Below are 26,606 nucleotides of genomic sequence, written 5' to 3'. Positions count from 1 at the left end.
ACACAGTTTAACTATGTCAAACGACTCATTAGTCTTGGTTTTTAGTCCAAAGAACGCGCACATTATATTGCATTATATGGTACATGAATCGACGCAGAGTTACTCATGTTGAGGCTTGACACAATTAGTACGTAAACGTCCGTCAACATTTTGTGTTCCCTTTTTGTAAAGCAGTTCGACAGACATGAACTTAGTTATATTTATTGTGATATTTATACTTTAAAATTTAAAATAAATTCACTGCACCCATTTTTATACAAAACAGCTTTATTTTATTATTTTGCAAAATAACCCAATGTTTTCAGAAATTGACCAAGATGGATCGGTCCATTTTTTAACGGAGTAATTTAAAACGTTTAAATAAAGAATAAAATCACGGTATTACTGTTATTACTCGATTTGCTTCCATTCCAGGTGACATCTTTTGGACGCACACCAATGTTGCAGTCAAGAAAACCACGCCTGACAGAGGGCAATGAAATGCATCCTCCTCGATTCCTCCAACTACTTGAACCGAGCACAACTCATCAAAAAGTAATAATTAACTATTCCGACCTTTATGGCTTGTTGGTGAGCAAACGTGATGAAAAGCAATGTGCAATTTGTCTTCCTTGTAGGCACTGTCTGAAGTTATACAAATCAATAGTGTCATTATCGTATACAAGTAGGAAGAAGACAACAGAAATATACTTAATGCAGTGCTACTAACCCGACTCTTACCTCTGTTTATTTTTATTCTTTTTAAATCTGAAGAGGTTTAAGGTTGCTGAGGACAAAACTATTAAGCTCTTAATTTCCTACAAATATCAATTAATATCTTAAACACACATCACTTGCGTTTTGAGCCACCAATGTCCCAACGGGGATTGAAGCATGCTGGAGCCTATCCCAGCAATCATTGGGCAGGATGGGGGGGACACCCTGAACCGGTTGCCAGCTAGTTGCACTCACACCTACGGGTAATTTGGAGTGCTCAATCTGCCTACCATGCAATTGTTTTTTGGGGATGTGGGAGGAAACCGGAGTGCCCAGAGAAAACTCTCGCAGGCACGGGAAGAACATGCAAATGCTGCACAGGGAGGGGCTGAGCATCAAATTTGCTTCATGAACCAGTTTTATTTGTCACTCTCTTGTCAACATTGGGTCTGTTATTTGTATTGTCCAGTGTCTTGCGTAATGAGTTTAGAAAGATTAAAGCACAGTGAAATTTTATTGTGTCTTTGCAGATGCCCTCGGTGGAAGTCAGTCAGTCATTTTTCCAGCCCCACCCACCTGAGTTGATTTTCCAGAACTTCACTCCTGCACAATCTTACAAGTTACCTCTGCAACTGTTCAACAATGATAAGGTGCGGACTTAACGAAATAATTGAACTAATACAATATTCTAACCTTTAACTGGACCAAAATGTCACAACTCCTAAATGAATGAATGAATGAATTATTATTATTTTCTTAATGCCAGTGTCTTTCTCGGTTTATTTTAGTGTGCAAAATGGTCAGAGATATAATGGTTCTATCTGTAAAACATAGGATGAAAAATAAGGTATAAAAGATACTTGAATGTTTCCAACTGTGTGTTTGATGCTCTGTTGATTTTAGGATTGTTATGGTGCTTTTGACAATTTGTGTTTGTTGTCAAGATATCACGGCATGTCAAGCTGGAGCATCAGGAGTCCGCTTATTTCCAAGTTGAAGGCCCAAAGGAGGCTAAGACTAAAGTAGCAGCAGGATTGTCAGTGGGCTTCACAGTCTGCTTCACTCCACAGGAGAACAAGGTACCTTCACTTTCATTCAGATACTTTCAGATTGTTTATATTATAAAATATTTTGTTTCACGTAGACCGGTTGTGGGATTTGTCTGATACATGAAAGCAGAACCAACGTTACACTAAAAGTTACTAGGAATCAAAGTTACACATTTATTTTCAATGTTTATTCTCAACATCATTAAATGATATTGTTTAGACACAGTTAGATTCATCACCTCATCGCTATTATAAAAAAGTGTTTCTGAGAACCTCATCCAATACATAATTATAAGATCTAACCCTAACGCTGTTTCTTCACTTTTGTTTCTAGGACTACCACCACACCCTGTTTTTTGTGACAGAGCGGGAGCAGTTTGAGGTGCCGATCCATGCCATTGGCCCGAGAGCCAGTTTGAACTTCCGTGATGAGTTGCATTTACCTGACTGCCTTGTGAAAGCGTCCACACAGAGAACTCAGCTTGTACGCAACCTAGGAGACCGCATTGCCATCTTCAAATTACAAACACAAAGGTGACGACTACTATTAAAATCAATTTGCGAATGAATGGCAACTATGAGTTTTTATAGTTGCATTAATAAAATCTAGTTGTGAATTAACGGCAACTATGAGTTTCTGTATTTGCATTCATACCTATAAACTCTGTTTCTCATCTTAGAGCTGAATTGTGATCACATAAAGTGTAAAGCTGTATTGATGTGGATCAGATCTGCTTGTATTTAGAGGGTGAAGAAATCAAAAACATTATATGAGACATATGAGGCAATATGTTTCGCATTACTTTGTTATACATTTTAAGGGATGATTAATTTCCCCTGATCACTCTGTGACCTTATGGTATTTCTATTTCAGTCCTTTTTCAGTAACACCCTCCTCTGGAACTCTGGATATTGGAGAGAGCATGCAAATAACCGTGGCTTTCAATCCGATGACTGCAGGAGACCACCAACAGGATCTGTTGCTACACTACGATATTGGTACAATATATGGAAATAATATTTAACAATATTGTATCTGCAATATTTTTATGTTTTTGCGTATTTAAATCCTCCTATATTGTACTCTACATTTGGGTGTGCGACTCAAAGGGGAAGACAACTCCCAATTTTCTATTTTTTTTACAATAATATTTTGTATGTTCTAGTTCAAACACAGCATACTGATAAATATAAGTTTAGAAGATGGATAAATAGCTGGTGGATTTTGTCTGTTTAATTCATATTCCACAAACAAAACAGTAATCAAAACCGGTTGCACAGAATATATTATTACTAGGAAAATTCGGGGTTGACTTCCCCTTTAAATCATACATACACTATTTAAAACTTTAACATGTCTTAAAAATATGATCAAAACCCAAAAGAGTAAAGGTGAGGTTCTGCATACTTTACTTCTATGTACTCTTGGACCTGTTTGATTTGTGATTGACAGTATTTATCGCCCCAACGCTCTTCACTCCTCTTCCTCTGCTCAGGTGAAGATGTGCACATCAGTCTCCATGGTTACTGTAAGGAGTTGAAGCTCAAGCTTATCCCTGAATACCTTCATTTGGAAAAGACTTACATCTCCTTGTCTAACATGCATACGGTGTCACTCACCAATAGTAGTGATACCACTCTTAAGTACTGTTGGACAACATGCCGGATCAATTTCGAAGAAAGCCAGTGAGTATATTGTCAAATACTGAATGAAATTAATTCCATTGTGCACACACTTAAAAAAAAAAAAAAAAAAAAAAAAAAAAAATTGTTTCAATCCAGGAAGCATGACTTCACAGCATTGCTAAATATAAGCTACAGTAGGTCTACTTGTTACTCTCTCTGTGCCTGTTGTTATTCTTTGTGTTGCCTTTCCTTTCTCTCTCGACGGTCTAGGGATTCCTCAATGCTCGAGCACCAGCATCTTGCAGATTCACCTTTGCTTGTTCCCTGCCAGTCTGACCCCACAGCCAATCATCAAACCGGCCTCCTTGCTGTCTCACAAGGATGTATAACATTAGAACCAGCGGTGTGTGTTTGCTAATAATTAATTATTTGCATTAATTAATTGTTGTTCCAATGTTTTGGACAATATAAGAATGCGATAAAGATAGGAGTTGCCAAGACAATACATTTTGGTGTGTTTTTCAAATAATGGGAAAACTGTAATGCTTTCGCATCCAAAAAGATGTAGATGTTTGGAAATCACACTTGCAAATGCGCCTGTATTTAGATATTATTTTATATTCCAAACGATCCTCATGTAGCTTTAATAATTCTGTTTCTGTATATTCACTCAGTTGCACTCATAAACTCTAAAATGCTCTTTTCCCCCTTTTGTTAACATGACACAGTCGGGAGAAATATGGCCAAATACCACAGCACGTTTCACTGTTGTCTTCAAGCCCGATGAAGCCAAATTATACAGAGAAATCATATATTGTGACGTCACAGGTAAGTGGCTAGAACACACGTGTAGTGTTGAAACAAGCATTAACAATAAAATAATAGCTCATTGTTATTGGTTTACAATAAACAATGGAGCTTGGAATACATTTTTGTTTTGCATAGCTATTTTACTGGGCGTTATTTGTACTGTAAAGTCATCAGCCATTTCTAATTTGACCTCATTGTGATTTTTAAATCTGCTCCTTTTTTTGTGATGGATGTAAAGATCTTCAACAGGGCTTAGCATAGCTCTGCGTGAAGATGTGTTTGACACAGTGATGGTAATTTCGCAGGTGAGCGCAGAGAGAGGACTGCGCCATTGTGGGCGTGGTCACACCCGACTTCAGTTGTGGCCAATGAAAATCTATTTTCATTCCCTTTGAATGCGGCAGGCTCGACATTAGTGCAACACACACATTTAGACCCGCATAGCTATGGCGCCCAGAGGGATGATTTTTTAAAATATTTATTTAGATGCAAACGCATACTTAAGCAGATACGAAACTCAGCAGAAATCTGCTTGCCTTTGTGGCTAGCCTGTGTCTTAAAAATCATGTCTTATTTATTATTTATTTCCCTTTGACCCTTTCCTTTGTTACGCTGTACTTTTAGGCAAAAAATCTCGCATCCCTCTGACAGTCAAGGGTGAGGGTTTAGGACCTGCAATGCAGATCAGCTGTAAGCTAATGGAGATGAAAAACATATTTATAAGTCACACTGTCTCTTATGAGGTAAGGCTTGCCAAGAAAAACTGTCAGTGCATGCTAATATTGCCACTAAATGTCATAATGCGTTTGGATTCCTATAGGTGCAGCTGTCCAACCACGGGCTGATTGATGCCCCTTTTGAGTTCTCAAGCCCTTGCACTCCTTTTGGGAAATTTTTCTCCTTCACTCCCAAGAAAGGTGTTGTTTGCTCTGGGGCTTGCCTGATGGTGAAAGTCACCTTCCAAAGTAGCATTTTGGGAACTTTCTCTGAGGGCTTATTGCTATGTGTCAAAGGCCAACCTCTACCACTTATTCTTACATTCAGGTGAATTTGGAATGCTCTCTTACTTAGCTTGAATAATGAAAATGGGTTCAGTATTGTAATAAAAGTACCTTGTATGAAGTACTTCATTAACTCAGAAGTTTTTTTTTTTTTTACTATCGAATGGTTCCTTTTTTTTTTCATTTTCTGTATTTGTTTTTCTGTTTCAGGGGCTGTGTTATTGGGCCAACTTTTCACTTCAGTGTTTCAGAACTGAATTTTGGAGATGTTGCCTACGGTTAGTAAATCTTTACAGTGATGTTGAAGGAAACATATTGGGCATTTTCTCCAACAATTAGAGTACTAACAATTTTCAGTCATATAACATCAAGTCATATATCTATGACATGAATTTTGGCAGAATTTTCAAGCAAGCTTCGACTCTTTTCCAAAGATTTTCTTTGTTGCTTAATTAAAGGTGATCGATGACTCCACACAATGGTCTATTCAAGCAATTATAACGTCAAACTACCATGTCTCCGTTTAATTTAATATAGTCATATTCTCCATATGTCCCACTGTGTAAAGCAGAGGAGGAGGAACGAGGTGGCCACTGGGGGCATACACACACTTTTTGGCCTGCCTTTTAGCACATATTTATTCGCACTCCATATTTATTGCACTAGGTTGTGCCCATCAAAGTGACGTGTATTTATTTTTTTATTTTTTGTTGGAAGTGCTCCCTGATCATTTTACAAGCCTCAGGTTGAATGGAACAAATGCAATTAACTCTAGAAGCCTCAACATGCTTTATGTTGCAAATTGGATATGTTCCTTTTCATATTGATGTTAGTTTATGTTATTTTGCAGGTTTCCCACAAACAGAAATGTGTTCCCTCTATAACACATCTTTTGTTCCAATGAACTTCACCCTGCGTGTTCTGGGAGACGGAATGGGCTCTCCCAGTGTGACGAGTGACCAGCAAGTGTGTGAGCTGTGTAGGAACAAGTGGCAAGGAAGCACTTCTCATGACATCCATGCTATGCCTGTTGAGTTTACCGTCAGTCCTGCTGCGGGTACTTTGCGGGCCATGGCAGACGTTAGCATCAAGGTACAGTGGATTAGTAAAAGTTCTATTCAGTTTTTGTACTACCCATTTTTCCAGTTTTCAGATAATGCACTACTCTCATGTGTCTTCTACCTGTGTCTCATTTGTTCATTGTGTCATTAGTTTCATTTTGTTGTCTTGAGAAATGTATGTTTTGTGTTAGAGTGGTGCTCACTCTAATGTATTTGCAAGAACCACACGGGAGACAGAATGCCCTTTGAGCAAGTCTGACTTTGGATTCTTGCAAGAGAGTATTTATTGAGAGAAAACAGGGTGGGGGTGAGAGTAGGCAGGTTTGGTTAACCCCTGGCCTCTGGTCGAATCAGAGCAGCGGGTGTTTTACGACATTGGGGGAAACAGAACAACTTTAATTGCTTCCTCTGCAGCTGGTCAACCAGTGCAGAGGATGCAACCACTTTATTCGACTGCGTTATGAGAGCAGGAGAAGTTTGGTTAATCATTATAGTCTACATTCCAACATAATCATACGATCAAAATAATCTATCAACCCTAACATTTTGTACTTTGTTCTCCTTGTTGCCGCTCTCAAAAACTGCGTATGTTTCCCCAACATGCAACCTTTTGCCAGACCGGAACAGCATTATAGTCTTTAATCATGTATACTACCATCATCCATAAGGGGAGATCTTGCAGTTTATGTGCCAGTCATTCTGATATCCTAATTTTAAATCAAATGAGGGATGCTGCTTCCATCCATCCATCCATCCATCCATCCATCCATCCATCCATCCATCCATCCATCCATCCATCCATCCATCCATCCATCCATCCATCCATCCATCCATCCATCCATCCCTCCATCCATCCCTCCATCCATCGCAATGACTTTATACTACATGTTTTTGGATCTTCTCAACAGGTGTCACTGTGCTCCAACACAGTCAAACATTACAGGTTGGCTCTGGTAGTAGATGTTGAGGGTGTTGGAAAAGAGATCATGGCTCTGCCCATTATTGCAAGGTAAGACATATGTGTACAAAAATAAATCAAATATAATAAAAAAATAATTTTACACAAAATACAGTACAAGTAGTAGTGGGCGGCATCTGATGACATGTGGCAAAACCATCTGGTTTACAGTATTTCTCGATTACTTTGCCTGTCTTGAGAGAAATGTCTGTATTCAGTTCTGTTTGTGTACATGATGCATGCAGCAGACAAATGGCTCAAAATTATCAGACGCTAACCAACCCAATACTTATTCATTAATTGATCATGTGATTGATTAATGCTGGCCACATGGCATCCATTGGCATATCTCATAACAATAAATTTGACAAGTGAAGGCCAGTAGCTCAAAAGATTTTAAGGCCCTCGTATCTCAACAAACAACTGTGCAAGAAAATGACAATAAACCCTTCGAACACGAGGCACCAACGGCGCTTGTTGCCGTTGCCATCCGTGCTTGCCTCGTGTGCAGGGGCTTTTCCTGAATGCCGATGGCGCCGTGCCATCAGCGCCAACTATCAGACATCTTTGAGGCGTGTGTGGTGACAAGGGCTGATGGCACTGCATGTGCTCTCATAATGTTGCAATTGGGAAATGAGGCTCTAAAAACATTTTCATTTTCCCTCTCCTCTGCGTACAGGTGTATTATTCCAGATATCATGGTAGAGTCTCCAGTGGTGGATTTTCAGAAGTGCTTCCTCAATCACCCGTATGAAAAGAAAGTACACTTAACGAACCAAAGTTCTCTACCTGTCTGCTATGGGATGCTGGAACAGGTAAAGCAGTTCACTGTAGCTTAAAAAAAATAGTAATAGGATGAGTGGAAGTTATAAAATATTGAACAACTAGTTTTTAGTTTACAGTGTTTTAGCTTTTTAGTTTTGTTTTTATACTGGACTTTCTTGATTGTTAGCAAAGCTTCTCTATATACCCATTTCATAATGGAATTTAATGATAAATTGATGTTTGATGGGATTCATTGTGCTCATCTATAATCATTAATTTCCACTATTTCATATCAGTGTTATGGCTTACACCCATATACGGTAAAGAATTATTATTATTATTATTATTATTATTATTATTATTATTATTCCCCCATGTTTAGGAATATGAGGAGAACCCTTCAGTGATATTTGGAAGTTCTTTATCCAGGGGAGTGATCCCTCCTCACAGCTCAGCAGACCTTCCTGTTTTCCTATTGGTGAAGGATGTTGGAAAGCACCATCACACGCTTTACATTGCTCTGTTTGGCAGCATTCACTCACCACTGGTAAATGTCCGCTATTATATTGCCGTCATGTCCTTGTGTTGACATAGTGCTTTTCTACTCATCCCCCTGTCTCCTGTTCCCTTTCAGGAGGTTGTCTTGTCATGCACTGGGCGAGGTCCCGTAGTTTACCTTCACTGTCCAGGTCAACAACTGGAATTTGGCAAAATACCTGTTCTGACAGATGTTGCTAAATCCCTTCCCCTCTCCAACCACTCACCTATTCCAGCATACTTCACGGCACACATGGTACAAACAACTCAGATTATCTTCTAGATAAGTGCTGTAGTTTGGAAAAAGGAAGGCAATTGAAATACTTTGTGAGCTGAGGTTCTGCTTAGATGCACATTTTCTACATGATTTTACTAGCTCTCAAACTAAAAAACAACAACATTGTGTTTGGTTGTGAGATTTCTTTTTTTTTAAAGATACAAGCAAATGAAAATGACATGTTTTGAGGACTAATTTCAATCCTCTATTTCCATAGAGTCAAGTAAAGTCCCCTTGGCGTGTTGAACCCAGTGAAGGGGAATTGCCACCACAAGGCCAACTGGATCTTAAGGTTGTGGCTAATCTCAAAGATACACTCTTTTTTCAAGACACCCTCGAGATTTCCATCCAAGGTAGTCAAAATCTCATTGTTGCCCTGTCTGCAACGGGAACGGGTACCACAATTGTCAGTGACAAGCCCTTATATCCAAATCTGGACCTTGGTATACACTTCAGGTAGTATTCATTCATTAACCTCACCCCAAAAAAATATCACTTAAAAGCATATTGTCATACTTTTTTTTTTTTAATTTATGTGTGTCCTAAGCCATGGATCGTGCGACTTCCATTTCAAGGTGACCAACTATGGCCAACGAGTACATCGACTTTATTGGAAGACAGAGTGCTCATCTGGACGCACTTTTCTGCCGTCCATCTCAACTGGAAAATCATGGGGATCACAAATTGAAGACAAACCCGTCTTCAGCATCAGCCCAAAACGTATGGAACTTTTTCCCGGTGACTCGGTTGACATGGTGCTGGAAGGATCTTCAAACTTCCCCAAGGTGATATAGCAAAATAACTATTGTAAAGAACTGGCTTGGATTTATTTTGCATGATCACTATTATGTATAATTTTCTTCAGAAAAACTTACACAATCACTACCACACAGGTCAAACAATGTCAGATTAAACAAGTAGAGATACTAAATACAAGTTCACAGCCAATTTGATTGTCTTTATACAAGTGACCCTTGCCTGCCTCCTTAGGTTGTGAAAGAATATCTCGTCTGCTGTGGCATTGTGGGTCTTCAGGGGATCAAGGAGCATATGTTTACTGTGGAGGTGACATGCCATTTTGTGACCCCTATGCTCAGCATGTCCCCCCAGAAGCTGAATTTCTACATAGAGAAGGTTCATGAAAGAATTGTGATCATAATTTCTTTGGAACTGTCTGTCACCATTTCCCAATCTTTATATCCAATTGCATATATATTTCCATCAGCTCCCAGGAGAAGACCTTACCCAACTTTATGAGGAGCTGGTTTTAAAGAATGTGTCATCTCTCTCTCTATCCATGGAGCTCTCTCTTGCTTATCCTTTCTCCCTGTGCGAGACCCGAGGAGTCTTTAGTGCTGCTATTACAAAAGTATGTCATCACTTCTCCTACTGCGCTGAAAGAATGCGTTGCCTTTTTATTTCACTCTCCCCTCCATAAAGCAGTTCAAAAATATTTTGACTTTGTTTAAAGGGCTGTGAATATGATTCAAGCCTACAGGAGTCACTTGCAAGTGCAGAAACGTGCAGTACAAGTGTATTGAAAAAAAAAAAAGATCATCTTTTCATTACATCATGAGATTTCTCTAACGATATAATGCTTTTTTTTTTTTTTTCAGAGCATGACACTAGCTCAAGGGGAAGAAACTCAGTTGTGGATATGTTTTGATCCAACTTGCTTCCATGGTCAATTGTCACAAGTGGTAGATCAGGTAACATTAAGGTGTTTTTTATGTTTCTTTTTGTCGGCCAAATTTTCTTTCGCTATACTTTTCTATAGTTAAAATTAAGCCACTGAAATCTGTCCCAAACTTACAAAGTACACTAAACTAAAACAACTTGTTTTGTAATCACCACAAATGATTGACATCTCTTTTGTGTAATGATGACTGCTTATACAGTGATCCCTCGTTATTCACGAGAGATGCGTTCCAGAAACACCCGCGAAAAACGAAGCTCCTCGAAGTCGAAATAGTATATCCATTATCTAGAAATTTAAACACCACTGTGTTGAAATTTCCAACAAGTAGTGTTTCTTGTTGGCCGTTATGACATGGGTTTATTTTAAGTAAGTTAATTAGAACTATGGTTTACCTTGCAAAGTGTCTACCTTTAGAATTACCACACTACACTAACCATGCATAGCAAAACCAAAGTGAGTCATGGTTGCGCATGAATCTCCAAAATTCATATACAGCGTGTATTTAAACACTGTTCTCTCGTCACTTATAAAGTCGTAATGCACCGAGGCTGCAATAGGTGAAGCGCAAAGTGGCGAGCCGTATATATGTATGTGTGAACAATTAGATGTTCTTTCGTGTCCATTTTTCCAGACCCTCAACATGATCTACATAGGACACCCACAAGAAGACAAGGTGGAAATGCATGCTGAACTTCATTATCCCAACCTCCATTTTTCCTCCACCACAGTGGATTTTGGAAGTGTTCTCAACTCTACAGAAAATCACCAGGAAGTCACAATGACAAACTGTTCCCCACTGCCGGTATTTTACCGCTGGGCCTGTTTGGTGGATCATTCACAGTGTGCCTTCAGGTATACCATTAGCAAAAAAAACTTTATTGTGCCTGTGTTTTGCACTTGCTTGCCATTATGTACTTTATTTCTGCTAGTGAATTTAATTAGATCGGAAGCTCTGAGCATATCTGTTATGGTGCCATCAGGTAGTTTGATCCCTTTGCTTGTAATTATCTGCCCTTGCCTATATATCTTTCGCCCACACTTATCATAGTGCAATTGGCCTTCCCATGTCATTGCTGTAAATCTTCGTGGGATGAATCAGGGAGTCTATGTCATGCTTGTTCTTGGTATACAGCCAAGAAGGATACATATCAACAATATACTATAGTACATAAATAAATGTGTAACCGACACAACATCAGCCTGGAGCTTTTTGTCTTTGGTAAGTGGCCATGAAAGAATATTCAATTTCTTTCCCTTGTCACTGGCTGAAGACAGAGCATCTCCAGAGAGGAAAGTCAATATTCAGCAACGTCCATGGGCTCTAGACTTATGTCAGCGAGTAGTTGCCGCAATTGGTTGTAATCCAAGTGATAAAACTATATTTATGTTTACAATTAGTAAGTCACTTTAACCAAATGCGTTTGAGCCATTGAGTAAGCGCTAGTCTAAGTTTTAACTGTAATTAAATATTTATATTATTGTGGATCCCCTTAAATTAAAGCTGCAGGTCTTTTCATTTTCATATAAAGGGAAAGTAACTACACTGTCCCAATCTCCATAAGCATTTTATTTCATTTGCTTCCTTATGGATTTTTTTTTTTTTGTATATTTATGTATTTTTATTATTTTTGTCGAGAGTCTAGAAAACCATTAAATTTACCTTGCTCATTAATATTACCATTCTGCATCCATGTATAACATTATGATACTTCTCCCTCAAAAGATCTTCTGAAACCTCTATAGCTGCTCTCACTGACGAAGGTATTATACCAGACCAGGACATCCCGCAATGCTCTGTGTGTGTGCAAGAGGTACGCTTCATCATGCAACCTAACAAGAGTTATGAAAACCTCTTTGTGCAGTGCATGATAGATTGTTATAGAGTTTTCTCCATCCATCCATATTCATGTTACAGTGGTAAACTTGAGTCTGTTTCAGCTGACTGGATCCGTTGCGCCGAACTGATGATACTCTTTCTGTAGATTTTTGATGTCTTGCCAATGCATGGACATCTGAAACCTGGCGAGCAGCAGTTGGTCACGTTCATCTTTCACGGCCAGGACTTCGTTAGCCGAGAGGTGATCGCACAGTGCCAAGTAGAGCATGGACCTATATATGACATTAGACTCCGAGGGGAAGCATCAGAGATCGGCTTCAGTCTGGACTCGACTACTGTTGACTTTGGTCTGCAGGTATGACTGTCTTCAGTCTGCAGGGCTGGCCCATATCATAAACAGTCTGTTGTTCTGGCCCACAACCGCTCGCTGTTATTCCTGTGATACAATGCATAAACGTTTTAGGCCACTGGCTGGCCCTGACTCAACCTACTACAGCATATTTTTAAAAAAGGGCTGATTTATAATAGCCTGGGTTGGGCATTGAGTTCCAAGAATTGATTGGAACCAGAAGTAACATTCTGATTTTCATGGAATTGTTTACTTTTCAGTTTACCCGTTTAGATGTCCAATCCACCAACCGGAGTAGGTGTTCTCATTGTGCAAATAAACTTAACAGTGTTGTGAACATAACCTAAATGCAGTTGTCATTCCGATTTAAGCCACTATCTTACAGGATGAGGAAAAATCTCCCAATCATGTTGGTTCTATTATTGTTAAATTGGCAGGCAGATTTTTCCGAGTCCTTGTTGCAGCTGCTGCCATCATTGTTGCTCATCAATTGAAGGTTAATAAGTCCTTCCATATTTTCATTTAATCAGTCAGAGTTTTGTGAACAAAAGCAGTCCAGAAGCCAAACAGCTAAGGACACCCGAGCAGTGGAGTTGCTGGAGCAAGCATCTTAGCTCTAAAAAAAACAACATAAAAATGAATAAATTGCCTATTGTGAACATTGCGGGTCATGTCTAGATGTACAGTAAAAAGACAGCTAAAATATTATTCTTTTGTCTCATTTATCTTTTGCTGTCAAACGCATATCTTTTCACTCCATATCACAACTAGTTAATAGGTTTTACTTTTCCGTAGTTCTTGCTCACTGAAGGAGAAACTCATATCCATTTATATCCAAGCAATATCGTGCATTCAGCTGACATTTGTGCCATTAGCAACAAAAAATATATAGTTATTTTGTTTTGTAAATGTATTTTGTGATCTTTGAAAAAAAAAAATCAGTAATTTAAGAAGCACATTTTTGGTTTGTATTCCAGCGTTTTGATCAAATTGGGGAGTCAACCGTGATTCTGAGGAATACCGGAAAGGTGGGCTTTAAATTCAGTATTGAAAAGGTTCAAAGGGAGAAGACCACAGTGGAACAGAAGAAGCCAGATGCAATGCTGGAAACTGAGGATGAGGAGAACGAGGAGATCCGACCTGGTCAACCACTGGTCATCCCCCCTACAGTGAGCTGAAGTTGAGACCATGAACATCAGTCATTTAATGTACAGGATAGTTCTTCTTTCAACTTAATCTTTTGTATGGCAGGGTTACATTGAGGCTGGCTCACAATATCGTTTACGCGTGCTCTACCTCCCTGGCATTCCTGAAGTCTTTGAAAAGCAGTTTCAGGTGGTTGTGGCTCACTTGCCACCACAGGTCATCTCACTCACTGGCGAGGGAGTGTTCCCAAAGATCTCCCTGAATTTACCCCGAAGCCTGGGTAAATGAAAGGCAATGCAAAACACAGACGTGAACATATTATTGATTATTAATGATTGACAATTACAAATGGAACTCTGAAGAATTTCTTTCTCATCCTGTTATTTCTTTACAGCGAAGGAGGGCTACAGTGATATGCTTGACCACGCCACAAAAGTAGTCAAAATGGAGGATACCTGTTCACTTCCTGTTAGTCCACAAAATAATTTTTACTGATATTAAGCTTTTAAAACTTTTATTATTGTAAGAGGTCATGAAGTTGGATTTCAATTATTTCAATTTAGTTATATCAAAGGGAGTGGAGCAAATGAATTGTAATAGCTTTATTGGATATGCTGTATGAATATTATGTATACTTTGAAGCCCTTTTCACACTGCACTTGCTTAGTGTTAAAGAAGTCGCGTGGTAAAGCGAAATTACCAGCACGCCCATATTTGAATTGCTGACTTGTAGCAGAAAGTAAAGACAAAGATCTTGCCACTGGTTAGACTGCACCTCAACAAGATGTACTGTTGCAAAAAATCCCTGACTTTGCTCATTTTAAGACAAAGGAGCAGGACACAAGCATCAGAGAAAATGCTACGTGCAAACCGAAAGCGTGCTCAGCATTCCCAGCAGTGCATCTCTATATCTTGTCAGTCCAGTTCACGTGGGCAGGCCCGGTTGCGTGACCGGAGCGTTTGAAGCATTTGAAGTTCCTGCTTCGCCAATTCTGCCTGTCAACGTTTGGCGTCACATGCATTTGCAGGATCGATCTTTGAGACTGAAAGGCAAATACCACGGCCAGCTTCATTTCTTAGTCTGAACTTAGACAAAAAAAGACCAGCAGGGTTGGAGAATTGGGAGTAAAGAAGCTGGAGTTTCTTGTGAGTGGACTGAATTGTTTATAACTGGTTAAGGCTAAACAAAAAGCATTTAGCAGCCAACAAAACCATCACTATATTGACTGGTGATGTCTGAACTCCCCCCTGCCGGAGGAGACGAGTCACTCTTGTCGGCTCAAAGTAAACCATTGTGAGCAGTCACCTCCACATTGCGATATTTCACATTGGGTCTGAACGTAGCGTAAAGGATTGGTGGCAACTTAGAAACTTTAATTAATCATGCCGTTACTTGTCGATAAGTCCCCCAAAATAACACGAAATCCATGTCTTATGTCACGGTAACACCGCTCTCAAAATCGGTTGAAGTCATTTTGACCCGCTGCGACGCCCAGCTCCACTCCACTCCTTTCACGACATACACAGTGAATGCGAAGTGCAGTGTGAAAAGCGCCTAATGAGAGATAGATAGATAGATAGATAGATAGATAGATAGATAGATAGATAGATAGATAGATAGATAGATAGATAGATAGATAGATAGATAGATAGATAGATAGATAGATAGATAGATAGATAGATAGATAGATAGATAGATAGATAGATAGATAGATAGATAGATAGATAGATAGATAGATAGATAGATAGATAGATAGATAGATAGATAGATAGATAGATAGATAGATAGATAGATAGATAGATAGATAGATAGATAGATAGATAGATAGATAGATAGATAGATAGATAGATAACTGTATATTGTAATAACTGCATTTGAAACCATTTGTCTTTTAGTATGAAGAGGTGCTTCTTTTGGAGATTGAGAAAATGCTGGTCACAGAAAATGCTTTAGCGGTGAGCAAGAGCCTTATGGAGCAGGGGAACTCACAAGGTTCTACCAAAAAATGGAGTAAACTCAGCAAGTATGTATTATTAAAAAAAAGAGTCATATTTTACCCCAAAATCCAAATTAAGCATTAAGACCTGCAGTGTGAACCAATCCATAGTGAGCCTCCCCTCAAAGATATAGAAAGTGTTTTCTTCTTAGAAGACATTATGGATGTTACATATGCAAATTGCATATTTTAATTATTTGTAAGCGATTATATTTTGATCACTGGTCTTCAAATCGTTTGGTGTGGCACAGTTGTCAATTAATGCCAATATAGTCTGAGTGCTTAAAACATCTGTCTCACAGTTCTGAGGTTCCAATTCAGCCTACGGCCGTCCTGTGTGGAGTTTGTTCTCCCCGTTATGTTCTCCCTGTGCCTGCGTGGCTTTTCTCCCATGTTCTCCAGCTTCCTCCCATAATCCAAAGACATAAATGTAGTTTTATAGAAAACTAAATTTGTCCTTAGGTCCGAATGCAACAGAATGGCTAATTTAGAAATGTACATGTGCATCAATGCCATCTCCTTCCCATTCCGCCAGGTTCCTCCTCCCAGAGTATGTTCTGGATTTTGGTTATGTTGTTCCAAGCCAAGTACTAAAACAAACTGTTAAGATCACCAATAATGGACCGCTACCAGTCTCCTTCCATGCAAACTCCAAAGTTATTGCAGGTGATGCATTTGCTGATGTTTAATGTTATTTTTAACACTTTGGGATAATATTTGATATTTGTAAGTTATCATAAAGAAATGTATCATGGGAACTTTATTAGCTGCATCCTGCTTTTTAACAATGTTCTAAAATAGTCAAAAGGTCCTGCCTTTCCCTATTAGGGCTATTACAATGTTGTGATTATGTGTTTGGTCCTTCAAGGTTTCAAGGTAGAATTTGGTAGCATAAGGAACCTTTCCTGTGGTGAAAAAGAAACTTTCAACGTGGAATTTGATCCCCAAAAAGGCAACCTATCATTGGGGATCAGAAGTGCTGTCATTCCAATTCAGGTACTCGTCACTTGAGCGGAGTCATCTGTTCTTATGGCAATTATATTATTCGATTGTTTGCTTACACTGATGAGACTTTCTTTTAATTTTTGTAAAAGAAAATTGCAGGATAACATCTTTCTCAGTGCCAAGTATGAATTGAATGTTTAGATTTACAGGGTGTTTTATTTTGGATTCCAGGTCATAGGTGGTCCATCAGTGCAAGTGCATCTTTGTGCGGTGGTGACTGTGCCGTCAATCTCTGTTTCCTCAGAAACACTGCAGTTTGACGTTGTGCGGTGTGGATTATGTCAGGTAATATAGTGTCATAAATGAAGCAGTTATAGGGCAGCATGTTTCTGAATAACATGTATGCTCATATTTATGATTGCATGTCATTATTTGTACAACGTAACATAAGAATAGCATGTAGCAAACATTGAGTGCACAAACAAGTCGAGTCATTCCCTAAAACGGTCTTATGTTCCATTAGATTCAGACAATGCAGATATTTAATTACGAATCTGTGCCCTGCCAATGGAGCATAGTGGAAGATGTGAAGCCTGTAAAGGTACTCAACAATATAAGCTATTGTCAGTTTCAATTACACGTTAATAACATGTCACATTCGGGTGAAACCTACCCCTGTTCTACTTTTCTTCCAGGTCGATAAATTCCTGCCCCTCCATCAGCGCAGTAAATACCTGCAGCATCACCGGCCACCACCTATAGTGTTCGAGATGACTCCTTCCTCAGGCATGCTCACCCCCGGCGAGCATGTCAACATGCAGGTCAAATTCAGTCCTACTGAAGGGGTAAACACATTCACCTTGTAGAAATAATACAAATATAATACAATAATGTTTATGGAGAAGTGATGACAAGCACGTTGACTTACAATGAACTGATTTCTTCACAGTGTCTTTACAAGAGGCATTTAATAATAACTGTAACGGAGGGAACTCAGCCGGTGATCATTACAGCCCTGGGGCAGGGCGATGACCCACAACTGGTGTTTTGTCCTCCAGAATTAACCATGGGCCCTAGTCTGCCCTTTAATATGGAGATTGAAGCAGAAGTCATTGTTAAAAACCCTTGCTCTTACCCCATTGAGTTCTACTCCGTCGAGTTTGACACACAGTACCTGAAGGAAGAAAAGGTAGCGCTTTTTTGCAAACAATTTTCAAGTCTATTTCTAATTATACAATCCTATATGTAATTATTGTTATCATTGTATCTTTAATTCCTGTACCCCATTACATTACTCTATAAAGATCCTCAGTCTACTGGATGGATATGATGCAAACGATGTGTTGCTGCTGCCTCCAAGAAATGCGGGAGAGAGTCTTCCTGTAGAACTTGTGGACTTCTACAAAGATCACTGCTTTCGGCTCAAAGGTCATGATTGTGTGAAGCATTATCATCAATGTGCATCTGTCAGAAATGATTCAATTCAGAGGTGGTAATTTAGAGATTCAATGACCTATAATCTGTTTTTTTACTCCAGATAAACACGTAACTGGAACAGGTCTGCAAAAACGAAGAGGCGGCAAAAGGGGCGAAAGACGAAGAACTGAACTGAGTGGGTGTGACTGCTTAATCGTTGCAAATGCATTAAAGTAATGCTGTTATTTTAACACTCATATGTGTACTTCAGTCATTTCAGATATCATGAAAGCAGAAGCTACTGGGAGTCTGGGAACATTAGAGATAAACCCTCTGTCCAATGCAATTGCCCGCTATATGGGTGTTGACCTATCACCCAAAGGTCTAGCTGCTCTGAACTGCCGAGGCATTGCTATTATTATATACGGAGCCCCACTGACAGGTAACCAAGCAAATAATTTTTTTAATGATTACTTAAGCCTTTCTGCAACAAATGGAAGAAAAAAATTGCTGGATGCACAAAAACAAATAAAAACCGAATACAATCATTTCAACCAATATTGAATTGAATACACTTTGAGGTAAGAGATTTAATAACTAATATTTTTTTTCAATAATCATTTTGAATTTAATTTGATGGCTTCGATAGAATATGTTTATCGTTGTACCTGTTTTCTTTTTAATAACACTGATGAATCATTTGGGAACTGAGGATAGTAATTGTTGGAAATTGGAGTGGAGTGAAATTCTTTCCCAATTTTGTTTTATGTACAATTTCAGTTGGTCAGTCTATTTTTCTGTTGTCATATACACACACACACAAACACAATGTCAACTGAGATAGGCTCAATAGAAACTGTTTGTTTAAATGCTAATTATACACTGTTCAAACAAATCCATGGAGGGCATAATCGCAGTGTAGGTGTACCTCACATATTTCATAACAATAATTGTCACACATGTAGAAGAAGACGTTAGTCACTGATGTCTAGTATATCAAAATACTATTGCTAATTCTGTAAGTGACACGATGTGCAGGATCCAGCCAGTCGGCTATAAATCAGCCTATAAACTAGTACAGTAATTGACTCCACTTATTTTCTGTTATGTTACTTCATTGTATATGCACATCATTGGGGGAGAATTAAGATTAAAAACGTTTGTTTTTCTGTTCATCCATTCTTTCAGTTCAAAGCAACAAAGCAGCTTTCCTGGCAAATCACTATGGAGGGGCTTGTCTAAGTATGGATGCTGTGCTTTCCGATTCACTTTTGCATGGGACTTCCCTTGTTAGCCTGGCTGGAAGACAGTTGTTTAGCCGTGCTGCTGCTGAGTACGCTCAGAGGTTGGAAGAGGCTGGTATGCACAATACTCTTTGCAAACAGTTTGTACTATGGCATCATTTTAGGTACGCGTGATGAAAACTACAACATTTATAACTGGACAAAATGTCTCTTTGAACATTTATTTGGGGAAATAATATCACAAAATGTGTATTAGCTTTTATGAATTATTTATAAGAGGTATAGGTTTCTCTCATAATTGGTTATTTGTGCCAACCTGTCTTTTTTCTTCCAGCTCATTTATCTGCAAACATCGGCTCAAGATCAGAGTCCCCCACTGAAGTAACTGAAGTAACAGACGCATCGGCAAACTCAGTTACCTCAGAAACTCACTCAAAACCCTCTGAAAGCATCAGCAGTGACTTAAAATCGCAAAAAGAATCAGGGGGCACAGGCAGCCAGGTAAATTTTCTCAAATCTTAAACAAGTATATGTATGTAATTTCTTGGTCCAGAAATGTATCTTTCTTTCTTCTAAAATGTCTAACATGTACTGGGTATTCATTTCTAAACTGAATGGTACAAAACACTGGCATTGAAATTCTTTTTTCCATTTTAGAAAAACGTGCCAAATCAAGTATCAGCATGGAAACAGCATTTTTTTTCCCCAGACATAATTAGAACAATACTGTAATGTGATATGAATGTTTTCATGTGTCAGTCTTCACATTTCCCTTTTGTGACTAATGTAGCGTGTGTGGACTCTGTAAAGTGCTGTGAAAAAGTATTTATTGCTTCACTTCCTTATTTCCTTTTAGTAAAAGCATGATAGAAAGCACGAGCTCATTGATTGGTGTGTGGATGAATGATTTTTCTGGTTGACATGCCCATTCAAATTTTTCACTCCACGGGGGAGGTGTGCCGTGGATTGGCCCCTCCACTTTACACTTTGCCAGTTTATTGGGATTTTCTGCCTTTAATCTTATTGACAGCCCCCCATGCATCTCTTCATGACTTCAGCGATTATGTCCTCGGAGAAGCTTTTCTGTTCTTGCAGTTGTTAATGTGGGAAAGGAAGAATGTTGTCACATTACAGACAGTTTGATAGCGTGCAAGGTCTGATATGTAGCATCAATTTTTCAGTTGCATTTTTTTCTTTTGACATTGAAAAAAATTCAATCTAAACATTTCTTTTCCAATTGACTCTTTTTCAATGTCAATACTTGTTTCAATGTTAATACATATTTTCCCACAAAACCAACATGAGGTTTCAGTGTCAAAACAAAATGTTTTGACAGCATCACTGTTTTCTGTTTCAGGGATTAATTAAAACCACAATGTGTAATCTCTTGCCTGAAAAGCTCCTGGTCGAAATCCTAAAGGAGAGATTTCAGGTAGTAAGACACTGACGATTAGACAGCTTTCTGTCCTGTTATTCTGACATATTTTCTTTTTTCAAACCAGTTTGATGACTGCTATTGTGGAATCATAATTTACAGTCTTGATTCAGTCTACACCAAGTCTGTGGCACACTCTCTTCAAATTATTCTCAAGGCGCTTAATAACCGTAAACACATGTATGTGATCAACATACATGACACATACAGTGCCTTAAAAGCTCGGAAGATGGAACAAAGAATAGCTGAAGGTAAATTTGCATACACGACTACTAATTCGCAAAGGAAAATATCTAATAATTTTCATAATAAATTAATACAAAGAATTTACAATGTAATATGATACAGGGACCTCTGATGAGAATTCATAGTCATTATATAATTAGTACTTATCAATTGTGATTATTGTATGACTAAACATATGTGCAATGGACATTGGGCAGAGGCCTTGGAGATGGAAAAGGCACAGTTGGAGGAGGAGTGGCTGCAGAATATGGATGAGGAGGAATATGAAACTCTACCAGAGGAAAAGAAAGAGCAAATTATTGAACAGCAGAAACAAAAGAAACTCAAGTAATGATGGAGTGACACCCTCCCCTCCAAAATCTCATTATATTGTATCTTCATTTTATATCACTAACATTAAACACAATGCATTTCTGTCCTCCAGAGTTCTTGAGCGAATCAGGAAAATGGAGCAGGAAAAAAAGTTACAGGATGAAATGAAGAAAATCAAAGTCGATGAGTTAAAAAAGAAGACCAAAAAGGGTGCAGCTAAGGAAAGCAAACAAGTGTCAAGGAAGAAGGCTTCCGTGGAGAGTAAGCAGGTCTGTATATTTATTATTCAGTTAATTTCAAACACACAAATATACAAACTCCCAACTGGGGTGTTAACGTACATTTCAAAGTATTCCAATCAGCACGCTTGTTTTCAATAAGTTGATTTGATGAAGCAGCAACTTCTTCATTTTGTAATAATTCCATGTCCATGCTTGTAAAATGAAAAAGAAAAGAGGCGCCTGTCAGACAGCATCTTTAAAATGGTACTTTTTCATACCAATAATTCAACTTGTGTGTTGTGCTAATGTATTTTGCAAAATGTACAGTGTTTAGAGGTTGTAGTTGAATGCGCTGGTCATTTGGCAGTCCACCGATGGGACGATGCAAAAATCAAGTATAGTGGTTTCACTTTTGTTACGGATGTTCAGATGGAGGAAAATCTGCAAAGTAACAACGACCGTGCATGTATTTTATTTTTTTCTCTGTATATTCTAAAACAATCTTGCCCTTTTTCAATATAATTATTGCCTGGAGTTTTAGCCCAAATTTGTAATCGCTGTTTAATCACTGAATCCCTGATGAATTTGAATGATGATCTAATTTTACTTTTGCTGTGAAAAAAATAATTTACTTTAGTCTCCACCATCCCTTACCATGCACTGGTCAACAGAAACTCAGGGTGGACTTTGAGTCATGGATCCATTTTATGAACTGGTTAATGTTTTGGACCAATTTCAAATCCATCAGCTCATGTCATGCAATTTGTAGGATAGCGGCGCTACACTGTGTATGCCAACTACAAATGTCAATAATAACATTCCAAATGATTTTGTCCCTTTAGCCATCTAGTGCAATGGGTGCTCCTCGAATCCCATCCTCAAAAGAATCACAAGCGGACAAGAAAGATCAATCTACAAATGACGGTAACAAGACACCATACATTACACAATCCCTGCACAAATTATCTAAATGATTTTTCTTAGCAAAGTTTGAAAATGACTGTATTTATTGTATTGGATTGTCACCCCTCTCTCTTGATGGCAAGGCAAAGAAGGAGAAGACACGATGCAGTCTGATACAGCGGAAAAGGTAGGTTTACTGTGAAGCATACTCATGACCCAAGTGAGAATACTTGGTGTATGGAGTGTCATTTTCAAGAATCTCAAATGACTGTCAAACCAACCAGTGTCATTTTCTTTCCTAGCCCGTGATGGATGAGCTGCACAATATGTTCAGTGCGTATGAAAAGTGCCAAATCCAGGTGGAACACATTCTCCAACATTGGGACCGTGAGAACGGCTTATTGCGGGTCCCAGTACCAGGTCAGGATACATCCCCAGATGATGCCCCGGCTGAGAAACAGGTTCTTGTCTTTCCATCTTCTGTTGTACATACAGTATAATTTTGTTGCTGTATATGCGGTACACATTTATACACAGATAAACTTGTGCTTGTATTTGACAAATTTCATGGTCTGAAACTTTCAGTGTCCCTACAATATTTATTTTCATAATTCAATGGTTCATTTTACAGGCTCCTGCACCAAAGAAGAACAAAAAATCCATTAGCAAAATCCCATCACCAAACAGTCAGGCGGAGCTAGCCAAGAACGAAAAGGCAATAATCATCATCCCTCACATTGTTCTTAAACTCACAGGCAAAGACTATCCAGATTTGTATGAATTGCTCAAAAACCAGGACCTTCCTCCACTACATGAGGTAGGGCCAGCAAATGTCATTTTATTTTCTGTATTTATCATTTATTATGCCATATACGTAATTCCTGTTCTTACCTTTGGGTTTGCCACTTTAAATTCCATAGGTACTCGAGGAACTGGGTTTGGGTTCAGGTGAACTTTCTATCCCTCCCCCGATTACATTCTCGGTGATTCATCTACCCAAAACTAGGGAGCGAGTAAAGAGACAAGTGAACTGTAATTGTTTCATATTTCTGAGTCGTTCTTCAGGAGATGAACGAGATGAGAGAAAAGAGGAAGATGATGAGGATGTACAATCAATAAAGGTAAATTCTCCAAATGCAAAATCAGCGTTTTAATGAAATCTCAATAAAACTTCTATTACAGAGAAATTATAAAAGTATTTAGATCAGGCATTTTTCTTGGGTGTCTGTAGAGTTTCCAGCAGAGAAATAAAGAAAGATAGCAAAATAGCACATAACGATTTACAATAAAAAAATTAAATGAAATTACATATATGTTGAAAAAAAAATTGCATGTATGTTGTGTTGAATGTTTTTTGTGTCCTATAGACACCAAAAGGTCGCAAAGCAAGTGCAAAGCTGATGAGAGATAAGAAGGGCAGAGATAGTCAGAAGAGTGTTAAAAGGCCTGCTGCCCTTCCAAAAGTTAAAGCCACGGAACAAAATATAACCTCCGCACTTGTGTCTTCCACACCTGATATTTCCGACCAAGATCCTCACAATGCAAGTGTAGAGCAGAAACGCAACCAGAGGTAAACAAAAAGAAAAGAAATAAAATGCTCGTTTTGCACACAATCGCATTGTGTTGTAGCGCATCCAATCAGCTGCAGCAAACAAACTAAATATTTGTAATCTTAATAAATCAGGCCCAATGTATTTGTGTCTTTGTGTGCAGCCTCACAACATTTCGCTGGATTGTGCCAGCAAATGGACAAGTGGTGTTGAAGATATGGTTTTACTCCAGCACTCCTGGGATATATGAACAAACCTTTAACTTTGAGCTCCTTGGGACTCAAAAAGTCTACCACCTCCCTTGCAAAGGGATTTGCACATATCCCTCCTTCTGCAATGACTACAAGTCAGTTGTGATGTGTTTTTTGAAATCCTTGTGGGAATTGAAAAGACTGAGCCTCTGTGTTCTTGGGGACTTGTTACACAATCAATCTTTGTATTTTTTCCTCAGGGTTCTTTTTCCCTATTGCCGAGAGGTGCCAAAATTCATCCAAGGGCTAAAGAGGACATATGTTGTTAATCCTGGGTACTATGAGTTTGGACCATTACTCTGTAGCAAGACTAGAGACAAGTGAGTAGAGCAATGAGGCGATGTATTGAGTTAAATTGGGGTCAAACGTTTTGTACTTGGGAAAAAATAAAACATGCAACTGAAAAAAATAAGACCACAAATCTCTAAATATATAAATGGAAGTGAAAAGTGACAATAATTTATTTATAATAATTACCAAAGGGAAGCAAAATTATTTTCAACTCAAAAAACGTTTCATACAATTATAATTACTTTGAATACATTGTTTTATTTTTCAATACTCAAGCGTTTATTTTCGATTTTACGTACCAAACCTTTGACCCCAATCTCACTTCATTGGCTGGTACTGTTACCTTTTTTTTTCTGATTCACATTACGTGGCTTAACTGTCTGCACAGGTACAAGGATAATCGATATCCAGAAAACACAGAGAGACTGGTGATCAGAAACAATTCCGGACTTGAGGCTGAGATTCAGTTCCATTTCCAAACTGACACCCAGGGCATCACATATTTGCTAGATCCTCCCAACATGACTCTACAAACTGACCAGGAACAGGTACCATGTTAACTGTCAATTCAAATTGCCTCATGGAGATTTTAACATCACTCTATGGTATTATTCCACCAAGTCAGACTATCCAATCTATACCATAACCTACAGAAGAATGGTTTGTCATCGCTTTTCCTTTTTATTTGGGCTAGCCATTGGACATGTCTAGTTAAGTGGTACAGTGGTACAATGGTACAGTCATTTCGACCCCATGGGGTGAGATCTTGCGTGAAGACCAGATCAAGGCCATTATTGACCAAATACTTATTTTCCCCCATTATTTGCAAATAAATTCTTTAAAAATCAGATAATGTGATTTTCTGTGTGAATGTGAAGCTGGGTGTATTTATTGTTGAAATAAATGAATACATCAATGTAATTTGTACTGTAACTCATAGGGAAGAACGTTTTCATACTATACTGGATTCTTATTCACCTTTCTCAGGAGTTGACTGTCTGGGCTTACCCAACAACTCCAGGAGAGATGAAGGACAATATTGTGTGCTGTATCAAGGACAATCCAGAGGTTTTCACCATTGCACTCTCCTGTCTGGGAGTGAAACCAGAGCTGGAGCTAGAAAGCAAACGACTGTATTTCAACAGGGTTTTACTTCACAGGTAGTTATTTTTCCAACAATCAGTAGTCAGCCCTGTTTCCCAAGTGTCAGAAGTTTTTTTCTATGACATAATATTGACATGATACTACTGCATCTAAAGACAGGAGAGTCGAAGTGTGAAGCTCCACAACAGGACTCCTCTGCCAATATCGTGGAGACTTCATGGTTTAGAGGAACTTGGTGATGAGTTTAGTGTATCTCAGGACCACAGTGTCGTTCTACCCAACTCCTCCCTCCTCTTGACCATACACTTTTTAGCCAAAAAGCCATTGAATATTAAAAAGCAATTACGTCTTGAGGTAAGTTACAATTCCATTGTGGGTACTGAGTACCATTTATGAGTGTACGTTCACTCTTGTTCTGTATGTGCTGTATTATTTTTTTTTCCTTCCAGGTTTCAGATGCAGAAAATATTCTGGGTGTCTTATACACGGACAAAATAGGGGTCTCTGCAGAAGCCTTTGATATAGCTATGGACATCATGCCAGGTACACAATAATAATAATAATAATAATAATAATAATAATAATAATAATAATAATAATAATAATAATAATAATAATAATAATAATAATAATAATATGGGCGGATCAGTGTCGCAGTGGTTAGCACGTCCGCCTCACAGTTAGGTTAGGGTGCGGGTTCGATTCCACCTCAAGCCCTCCCTGTGTGGAGCATGCATGTTCTCCCCGTGTCTGCGTGGGTTTTCTCCGGGCACTCCGGTATCCTCCCACATCCCCAAAAACATGCTTGGTAGGCCGATTGAGCGCTCCAAATTGTCCCTAGGTGTGAGTGCGAGTGTAAATGGTTGTTTGTCTCTGTGTG

At 38.6% G+C, this 26,606-nt stretch overlaps 1 protein-coding gene across 9 annotated transcripts in view; it reads left to right on the top strand.

The window, feature by feature from the left end:
* Positions 1-26,606, top strand: part of hydin (HYDIN axonemal central pair apparatus protein) — a 49,147-nt gene that overhangs the window by 6,891 nt on the left and 15,650 nt on the right. For 8 of the 9 annotated variants that reach the window (XM_061282848.1, XM_061282846.1, XM_061282843.1 and 5 more), the window contains 55 exons: positions 415-534; positions 1,227-1,346; positions 1,641-1,775; positions 2,080-2,279; positions 2,620-2,744; positions 3,242-3,431; positions 3,642-3,774; positions 4,100-4,199; positions 4,806-4,924; positions 5,002-5,225; positions 5,393-5,460; positions 6,033-6,274; positions 7,152-7,252; positions 7,881-8,016; positions 8,349-8,513; positions 8,601-8,759; positions 8,998-9,236; positions 9,328-9,565; positions 9,771-9,914; positions 10,006-10,149; positions 10,397-10,489; positions 11,111-11,331; positions 12,203-12,290; positions 12,462-12,671; positions 13,643-13,834; positions 13,917-14,091; positions 14,206-14,279; positions 15,708-15,835; positions 16,344-16,474; positions 16,677-16,804; positions 16,985-17,098; positions 17,277-17,354; positions 17,449-17,598; positions 17,703-17,942; positions 18,058-18,181; positions 18,291-18,365; positions 18,441-18,611; positions 19,358-19,528; positions 19,748-19,914; positions 20,771-20,845; positions 20,916-21,099; positions 21,292-21,421; positions 21,519-21,675; positions 22,470-22,551; positions 22,674-22,717; positions 22,833-22,991; positions 23,162-23,347; positions 23,451-23,651; positions 23,898-24,100; positions 24,244-24,426; positions 24,532-24,651; positions 25,011-25,170; positions 25,610-25,782; positions 25,882-26,080; positions 26,176-26,269. In XM_061282848.1, the coding sequence (XP_061138832.1) occupies positions 439-534; positions 1,227-1,346; positions 1,641-1,775; positions 2,080-2,279; positions 2,620-2,744; positions 3,242-3,431; positions 3,642-3,774; positions 4,100-4,199; positions 4,806-4,924; positions 5,002-5,225; positions 5,393-5,460; positions 6,033-6,274; positions 7,152-7,252; positions 7,881-8,016; positions 8,349-8,513; positions 8,601-8,759; positions 8,998-9,236; positions 9,328-9,565; positions 9,771-9,914; positions 10,006-10,149; positions 10,397-10,489; positions 11,111-11,331; positions 12,203-12,290; positions 12,462-12,671; positions 13,643-13,834; positions 13,917-14,091; positions 14,206-14,279; positions 15,708-15,835; positions 16,344-16,474; positions 16,677-16,804; positions 16,985-17,098; positions 17,277-17,354; positions 17,449-17,598; positions 17,703-17,942; positions 18,058-18,181; positions 18,291-18,365; positions 18,441-18,611; positions 19,358-19,528; positions 19,748-19,914; positions 20,771-20,845; positions 20,916-21,099; positions 21,292-21,421; positions 21,519-21,675; positions 22,470-22,551; positions 22,674-22,717; positions 22,833-22,991; positions 23,162-23,347; positions 23,451-23,651; positions 23,898-24,100; positions 24,244-24,426; positions 24,532-24,651; positions 25,011-25,170; positions 25,610-25,782; positions 25,882-26,080; positions 26,176-26,269 (8,158 nt within the window). In that variant the 5' untranslated portion in view covers positions 415-438. The remainder of the gene's footprint in view (positions 1-414; positions 535-1,226; positions 1,347-1,640; positions 1,776-2,079; positions 2,280-2,619; positions 2,745-3,241; positions 3,432-3,641; positions 3,775-4,099; positions 4,200-4,805; positions 4,925-5,001; positions 5,226-5,392; positions 5,461-6,032; positions 6,275-7,151; positions 7,253-7,880; positions 8,017-8,348; positions 8,514-8,600; positions 8,760-8,997; positions 9,237-9,327; positions 9,566-9,770; positions 9,915-10,005; positions 10,150-10,396; positions 10,490-11,110; positions 11,332-12,202; positions 12,291-12,461; positions 12,672-13,642; positions 13,835-13,916; positions 14,092-14,205; positions 14,280-15,707; positions 15,836-16,343; positions 16,475-16,676; positions 16,805-16,984; positions 17,099-17,276; positions 17,355-17,448; positions 17,599-17,702; positions 17,943-18,057; positions 18,182-18,290; positions 18,366-18,440; positions 18,612-19,357; positions 19,529-19,747; positions 19,915-20,770; positions 20,846-20,915; positions 21,100-21,291; positions 21,422-21,518; positions 21,676-22,469; positions 22,552-22,673; positions 22,718-22,832; positions 22,992-23,161; positions 23,348-23,450; positions 23,652-23,897; positions 24,101-24,243; positions 24,427-24,531; positions 24,652-25,010; positions 25,171-25,609; positions 25,783-25,881; positions 26,081-26,175; positions 26,270-26,606) is intronic. The other variant, XM_061282849.1, reaches the window with a different exon arrangement.

This window comes from Syngnathus typhle, linkage group LG7 (assembly GCF_033458585.1).
Source record: "Syngnathus typhle isolate RoL2023-S1 ecotype Sweden linkage group LG7, RoL_Styp_1.0, whole genome shotgun sequence".
Classification (NCBI taxonomy): domain Eukaryota; kingdom Metazoa; phylum Chordata; class Actinopteri; order Syngnathiformes; family Syngnathidae; genus Syngnathus; species Syngnathus typhle.
The sequence above is the reverse complement of the archived record's forward strand: the minus strand, read 5'-3'. Positions and strand labels throughout refer to the sequence as shown.